At 50.5% G+C, this 8598-nt stretch overlaps 1 protein-coding gene across 1 annotated transcript; it reads left to right on the forward strand.

Moving 5' to 3' along the window:
• Positions 1–124: 124 nt before the first annotated feature.
• Positions 125–4867, forward strand: LOC135903639 (protein transport protein Sec16A-like). Its single transcript, XM_065433948.1, has one exon. It carries the CDS (start codon positions 459–461, stop codon positions 4785–4787), a length of 4329 nt encoding a protein of 1442 aa, XP_065290020.1. The 5' UTR covers positions 125–458; the 3' UTR covers positions 4788–4867.
• Positions 4868–8598: the final 3731 nt, after the last annotated feature.

Genomic DNA, 8598 nt, shown 5'->3' on the forward strand with positions numbered 1-8598 from the left:
TTCGGTGCAACGGGAACCGCTAATAGTCAAAACCATACTTTAGATACCTTTGAAATTGCGTTAACGTTTTGATATCAAGAATATAAAAGGAAAATGCTGATTTGCTCGGCTGGGTCGGTCAGCTAGGTCGGAAGAGGAAGAAGTCGGCGCGTGGTGGCACGTGCCACGTGGAACACGCGCATTCCGGCCGTTGTTCGACAGAACGGAAAGAAGATGAAGAGGCACGGATCTGCTGACGTCCTGCACGTCGCCGGCGCCCCGACGCCGAGCGCCGAGGTCGCCTCGCGGACCACCATGGCCGCCGCACCTGCCACACATCATCGGGTCTTCGCCGCCGCTGCCACCGCCGCAAGTGCGGTGTGACACACGCCAACTTCAACGCTCTTCAGTTGCATTGTGCGCCATCGGCCCCGACCTGACTTTGTTCGGCGCGACCGACGTGCGATCCCTTCGTAATCATGGCTCCAGCAGCGCCATCCAACCTGCACGACCGGCCCGCCTCACGGGCACGTTCCCTCACGGGAGAGACTGGTGAAGTGGCGCAATATTCGCCGCCCGTCGAGCTTCGAGCCAATGTGCCTGTGATGGTGACTGATACTGGTGACTTCGAGGACCATGTTGTGGTGTCGCACAGGCAACAGCGGAGTCGAGCGCCAGGCGTGGCAACGCCCGCACCGACGCGCCGAAGCCGCCATGAGTGGGAAGAACAGGAAAGTGTAGGAACTGCCGGTGCTTCATTGCCTTCGCCTGAACAGTTGTCGTCCGTGCCGGACCTCACCTGGCCAGAGGCACAATCGACGCTCCCGGCCAGGACCGAGCCGCCGGGATGCACCGCTGAGAGTGATAACTTGCCTGCTGTCCCGGAAAGAAGTGATTGGGAGGACGTGAATGGCTCTCCGCTGATACCACGGTCTGATGCCGCATCACCTTCGCGTGGTCACGCTTCCCCTGTCTACGACGCTGGCTGTACTTGTGTCGCTGTTACGCACCACAAGCGCAATGCAAAGAAGACCGGCAACGATTTGCGCGTATGGGAGCGCGAATCTCGAAGCGCAGAAAACAACGAAGAACAATCTTACTGTCGGCTTAACGCGAGTTGCAAAATTTCTACGGACGCAGGGCGCGGCAGGGAATATAGAGAGCGTCGTGACTCAAGGCCAGCCGACGACCGAATCAGCGAAGAAATTCTAAATTTTAAAAGAAATTGCGACTTCAGTAGTTATCAAAGTGGTGGAGGAGTCCCCATGAGAGGCCAAGATCTGAGAAGAGACCGCCAGTCTAATAGAGGAGCTGATCGGAGAGATGTTTCGGAAGAGGATTTCGAGCAATACAATAGAAAAGGCGGTAGAAGACGACCGAAGGAGGACAGAAGGGCGGGGGACGTATATCACGATTACAGAAGGGTGCACTGGAGTTGTGACAACTATGACGACCGGAGAGCGTACAGGGACGAGAAATTCGGGGCCGACTTCCACGAGCCCGCCCGTTTCCACCATCGGCTAGACCAGTGGAGAATGGAGAGAAGCCACGTCAAAAGAAAGGAACATCGGTTCGTCCGCACTAGTGACCGTTACGACGAAAGACGTGAAAACCGTCGACAACCGCCCGGAACGTGCCCGGAACCCTGCCTGAATGAACAGGACTGGCGAACCGAACGAACACACCTCAAACGTGAGCCCGACTTTTCTTCTGGGGATCCACGAAAAACATATCGTGTTAGCAGGCACCCAAAATTCCATGGCAATGACCTGTCCACTGGCGCTCTCTACGACCGGGGGTGCGTTGACGATGCTACTTGCAATTGCAAATACGGCGACTACGGGAGAAAACGCGACGGCTGCAGTCATTACGAGTACGCACCACGTTTGGGCCACGAAAACATGTATTACGATGAGTTATACCGGACCAACCCAGTGTACAGGCAGCAAGTCGATGCATACTATTCCCGTTTTGGCTACAGCTCTGCGCAGCAAATTGACTGGTGGAATGTGCGCGCTGGGCCATTGTCCGCCGACGCGTACTTGCGCTGGAACCAAAATTTTGCCGACGACCATGTCCACGACAATGCACCCGAGCTACAAGAAGTGCTGAAGTTCCCACGACCACACCCTATTGTCAGTTTCTGCGGCCTCAATGGCCTGGTCAAGCTGGTTCCCACTATCAGTGGAAGTAATCCGCCGCAACTCATCGAGATTCACAGCCTCACGCCCTTGTTTCAGAAGGAGCCATGTTTCCGCGAACTAGAGGCATTTCCGGGACCTCTGATTAGGTCCGAAACGCACAAGCACACCGTGATCCACTTTTGCAAGAAGAAGATCGCGTCATTTGCCAAAATCCCCGACTTGCCCGATCGGTCCTCGCACATTCTTCTCTGGGAGCTGCTTGTGCTCCTGCTCCGACAGAACGGGCTGGTCTCGGGTTCGGAAATTGCAGAGCTGTTGATTAAGGACCATGAAATGTTGGAGCCGACACCGTCAGTGCTATGTTCCCGGCCAATGTGCGATGGGGATGCGGATGTATCATCCAAGAGCTCTGGTGTGTGCACCGGCTCGTCGTTTGATGACATCGCGGTGTGCGACGGCAGCCAGCTCGGAACCATTACCACTAGTCACGCAGTCGCGAAGTTCCGCGAGTTCCTACTCTTTGGACGCAAAAAGTGCGCTTTGGAGTGGGCCGAGAAGCACGGTCTCTGGGGTCACGCGCTGTCGCTGGCCTCAAGGATAGACAACAGAACGCATGCAGCCATGATGGCTCGCTTCACGAACGCTCTGTCCCTGAATGACCCTCTGCGTACGCTGTACCAACACCTGTCTGGACGACAGCCCGCTGCTGTCACTCTCGTTGCCGCCGAGAAATGGGGCGAATGGAGACCTCATTTGGCCATGATCCTCTCCAACCCATCGACATGTCCGGAAACAGACGCCCGTAGCGTCACCATCCTTGGCGACGCTTTAGCCAGCCATGGCTGCTTATCGGCAGCGCATTTCTGCTACGTGGCTGCCCATGCCGAGTTTGGGTCGTATTCTCGCAAGTGCAACAAGCTTGTGTTGCTCGGAGCCAGCCACCAGACGCTCCCGTTTCGCGAGTTTGCGTCCAACGAGGCAATCCACTGCACGGAGATCTACGAGTACGCCCGCTCTCTGTCCGACCCCAGCTACACGCTACCGCATTTGCAGCTGTACAAGTTTCTTCATGCCATGCGGCTCGCTGAGTACGGATTTCCGGAAGAGGCGCTTCTCTACTGTGAGATTCTGGCAGAGGCGATGGCGCAGCACTGCGTGTCGGTGCACATAGCAGCACAGACATATGAGTTGGCCAACCGATTGAAGTACCACGTGCCAGAGTTTATCCAAGAGCAAACGGAGCGACACGAGATCGGCGAGGCTACTTGGCTGGATGCCCTTGCCCAAATGGTCTCTGAACATCGAGCAGCTGACAATAGCGCCGTGCCCCAGGCTGGAGATCATTGCACCTTTAGAAGCGATGGAGAGAGTGATGAAACTGGTTTCATGACTGAAATATTGAGTGCGGACAGCGGTTTCCAGAGTCAGCCAAATGTTGCCAGCGCGGACTTTTTGGGGTGCGACACCGACGGATATGTTCTGCGGCAGCCAGAAAACTACTTCAGCTCTTACGTAGACACTTCTGTGTGCAAGGATATTTCACCGCCGCTAGAACAGTGGAGTTCAGTGGCGGATACACATGCTGCAGTCTCAGCTGCGGCTGAGCAATGCAGCTCGATGGCGGAGGACGCCGCCCGTGAAAACTCTCAAATTCAAGCGTCGGCCGATCTTTCATTCCTTGCGACAGCTCCGCCAACTGTCGAAGACTGTCGTCAATCAGCACAGCCTCACCTATCGCCTCACCTATCGACACCTTCGAACGAGTGCAACTTTACGGGTGCAACGAGTGCAACCCAACCGTGTGTAAGCAACAGGTCATCACAGACAGACACTTCGGTACCACCATGTCCGCCTGCCAGCACGGAGGCCGTGCGATTCGACTACTACAGTGCTTCAGTTTATCAGCAACACCCCGAAACTTTGACTTCGCAGGATTGCGGTAGCGGCGTCAGCAGCAGCACAGACGTTCGCGTCCGGCGAGACTACGTTGACGACACGACCGCGTCCTCTGTGCACCGACGTGTTCAACCAAAGCGCCCAACGTCTGAATCGGAACGTGCCAGACCAGCTACTGATAAGCCACGAGAGGCTGCCAGAAAGAGCTGGCTGGGGGCCATCTTTGGGAAAATAGCTCCGAGGCAACCCAACCAGATCATTCTTCCGGATGACAATGACCCCTGCATTGTGTGGGACGAGGAGAAGAAGTGTTGGGTGGACAAGAATGCTGTGCCCGGTGAAGCGGACGGGCCGATGGCGGCGCCTCCAAAGGACTCCAGTTTTGGAGGCCAGAAATCGTTCAGCGGTAAGCCCGGACAGAGCCGGTTTCACTTGAGCAAGCAGCGCTCTCTGCGCAGACGCTACGTGGATGTGCTTAACGCAGACAGTAGTAAGGCATCTGGTGACTCTCCCTCAACGCCGACGCCGTTTTTAGAAGAGCAACCGGCTTGCACGCAAGGCGCGCCCAAGCTTTTCGTTCCCCAACTTTCGACCCAACAGAGCGGCGGCTCTGGATGTGACTTTGTATCTTGTGCTCCCGTGCCAGACCAGACAGCGACTCCGGCTCTGCCGTTATCACCAGTGACATCGGTACACTACTGGTCATCACCTATGCCCACGCCAGCGCCAATGATGTTCAGCACGACATCTAGTACTGCAACCGGATAGACACCGGAGACATCAGCTTCAGAGTTCCTTTTCATTTTTTTCCCTTGCAAATACAGATCATTAGTTGTGGCTCTCCTGCACACTGAGTGGTGCTATTTGTTTTCGTCCTTTGTCTCTCCATCTATCCGATAATTAAACTTAAAACAAACGACGCGGAAGGATCGGTTATATGGGTTGGCAGAATTTGGGCAGATAGCGCCATGAAGAACTCCTTAGAAATTATGCTTTGTTCAAAGTTTAGCGAGGAGTGTAGTTGGAGATAAGCAGTACAAAGTGCTTATCTATGAAATTCGGCCGAGCCTTAGCAGTAAATTTATGAAAGGCAGCATCTGAAGTTGCCAAGCTTTTGTATAAAGAAAACATAATACGGCCGGAATCGGATGCTACGAGAAACGTGGCTAGGCCGCTGGTCGCTGACCGGAATGGGCTACTGTGCTGTGTTCATTCAGGCCAGGTGTTAGTTTTGATCCGCTGCGAAAGCAGCTGAATATCGCTCCAGTAAGCACTGTTTTTTGGAATCTGTCAGAGTTTAGTACTATCGGTGCATATTAGTGCACGTACTCTCATTTTACTCCCATTTGAATCCACTTTTACTCAACTGTCATCTTCAGCCTCGTGGCCTGCGCAGCTGCAGCTCATTGTTCTGCCTATGGAGCTTTGGCATACGCTCCTAGCCATACGCTAGAAGCGCATGGCTAGAATACGCTCCTAGCCATTGTGAAGACAATTACTTAGAAAAAGTGTCGAAATTTTGAAGGCATTGCCACAAAGGACCCAGGGAAGTCTCAACAAATTGGGGCGGGGGGGAGGACAAAGTCAATTGTGTGAGCGCGTAAGCTGCCGGCATGCTTGGGAAAAGGTGAGGGGATAGTGGCGTTGATAGGACATATGAAACCACTTGTAGCGATGTCAGAAACACAAATGGAGCGCGCCGAAACGGATTCTTCGTAGATTTCCTATGGACGTTCCGAAGCGCGCACCTTCGCCGGTTGAAATCTGGCGCCACATTGATAGCATGCTACGACTTGCCGCCCGCAAAGGGGGCGCGTAATTTAAGATCAACATAAAGAACGAGTAAAAAGTAAAATATATTCTGTTCAATACCAGATATATACATTAAAGTTGTTTTAAAGCGAAAATATGTAAGCATAAGGAAATATCAGGCAGTTTTATTCAAGCGCAGCGCCAGCACAGAAAGTGGCGCCACATACAACAATCCCGCCAATTTTGAAACTTTAGGCGGCTTGGCAAGTTGGTTCATTATTCTATGGCTCGGCGGCGGCTGCGGCGGCTCGTTCGTGCTTTCGCTTGCTTAAAGTGATACGAGTTTTCGAGTGGAAAACTTCGAATCGTGTTTGCAAGAACGACAGCAACAACACCTCTTTATTTCGGTTCGGTAAGTGATTTTATATATGATTGAAGGGTTCCTACTTTGCTGGAAATCATTTGCACGTTTCGTTCATGCAGTTGACACAGCCTGTTTCAGATTGCAAGTCTTTAAAGGCTTGTTAGTAGCATTTCCCCCTCTTTTGCCTCTTTGCAACTTGAATGTAATACTGGCTTTCAGGCTACGACGGGAGCTGTGTAATTCCGTTACTCGCCCGATGCGGTTGCGATACTAAGCATTCATCACTATGCACTCTAATGAAACATGATCGCGTAAGTAACACTCGCAGGCTGCGACTACAGACAAAGAATAAGTGAAACCACAAGAAATATTGCATGAATTCGCCTCAGTACCGTTCGTTGATCTTCCTAAAAGAGGGAAAAAAAAACCCTGCTTAATGGTTGCACATTTAGCTCATGGAGTATCCGCTCCACCATTAGACATGAAGGAAATGCAGCTAACACCAACGGCAGGCAGCAAACAAGTGCGGTCACCGAAGATAACGGCCGCCTGCAGCTGATGCCCCGTTTGTACAATATGACAGTAAAAAGAGCAGATGATTATGGTGCTGTTTCAATGGATGCCACAAGGGAGCAAAACAAGATCATCAGCAGGTCATAAGCATACATGTGCAACATTTTATGAAAATTGAACATTTAAAGCGGTTCGAAAATCGGACGACAGTGCATGCTATAGTGAATGAAAGAATTGTCGCTTTTACACATTACCTAAATGAAACTTGCAGTTTCAGTGTTCCTGTGTGTAATGTAAAAATCCTATCCGCAAATCATAGTGAACTTTAAACTACTTTTGCATGTGTTGTTTTGGTTGAATTTGTATAATTTATTTCCTAAAAATTCTTTAAGTAAGATACCTTAACCGTTAGTTGGCCTTTATTCTGTTTTTACTGAGTGGTTTCTGCGCTGCACTATCCCATGTGACTGTCAAGACAGCTGTGTCACTTGAAGTGCTATTACAGAGTAGTGTGTAGTCAATATAGTCTGCATCTTTTTTCAATTTTTGTTGTTCCGAACATATGATTTTTTTTCCGGAGCACCTGTCTTCATTTGGAGGTCGCATTCGAAGTGAAAATATGACATTCTATCTTTCTCACTGCAAGAGGAAAACCTTGAATGAAGCGATTCATAGCTGCCATGGAATGTGAGCTCGAAGTAATGTAGGGTTAATTTGGCTGCAGAGAGAAGGCAATACAATAAATTTGAGAAAAGAAACAAGGCTAGACCAAGATCCATTTTGTTTGTTAAATAGTGCGCTATCACATTTGAACTGTTTCCTTGACATAAGCGATTGCATGCTGTTAATAATCTTGGAGGCTACGAGCCGGCCGAGCCAAGCTGGTGCGGCTACGTTCACTTGCCTCCTCGATCAAACAGCGGAGCGCTGTGTTGTGTGTCACATGCTGTTCGACCGCGACGAGTCATGTGGGATGCAGAAGCGAAATACCATCGCGGTTGAACAGAAGGCAGCTATCTAAAAGCTGTCGCGTCAGATGCTAAGAAGTCGCTTGTTGTACGTGCTGGAGGTTCTTTTATTTAAATGTCATTGCATGCGCAGCTGTGTAGTGGTTACGCTGGCTTTACACAACACAGTAATTTCGGCTCCTCCTTCTACTTCGTTACAATGAGGTTGGAGCCTAGCGTCGATAATCTACTGCCCAGCTTCCACAGGAACACAAAAAAGAAAAACCCCAAGCAAAAGAAAAACACTAAAAGAAAAAAACTTACCTTTCTACAATACCGGAAAAGGCACTCTTACCATTGGATGAGGCTTCGTAATCCAGAAAAGGCACAAGAATGAAAAATGGGTGGCCACGCTGCTGTGAAGTTCCTGCTACACCTCACCATGACGTCATGTATCTATGCGTCTGCTTGGGCCTAGTTAATTATAATTAAAAATTGACTACATTGTGCTCTCAAAAAGCCAGACTGAACTGGCACGTTTTGAGAACATTTATTGTGCCAGTATGTCTCAAACATGCTGATTTTGTGTTTCTCTGTAGTGCCTTTCTAAGCTATTTTCAATGCAGTGTTATATTTTGAATTAAGACTCGAGTGTGCAGTCAATGACTTGATTGCATAAGCATGCTCTCGCACAGAAACCGTATGAGACCAGTGTCACACTTTCCGTTCTTGTGGCTGAGCAAAGTTTTGCGTTGATCGCGCTGTCTGGCATCCCATAATCTCATTGCCAATTCGTTTTCAACAGCTCTCACCAGCAGGTTGTAATGAAGGTGACTTTGAAGAAGGCTGTACTGCTCAACAAATTTCCTAGAGAGAACGTTCACGAGCTCATGACGTGCAGAATGTGTTGTGGCACATTTGCAACAGACATTGCAACATTTTGACATCTACTGCAACCAAGAGGCATGGGTGAACGAAATCCTCTGCAGCATGAAGACCTTTC

The sequence above is a fragment of the Dermacentor albipictus genome, chromosome 9 (genome assembly GCF_038994185.2).
Source record: "Dermacentor albipictus isolate Rhodes 1998 colony chromosome 9, USDA_Dalb.pri_finalv2, whole genome shotgun sequence".
Lineage (NCBI taxonomy): Eukaryota > Metazoa > Arthropoda > Arachnida > Ixodida > Ixodidae > Dermacentor > Dermacentor albipictus.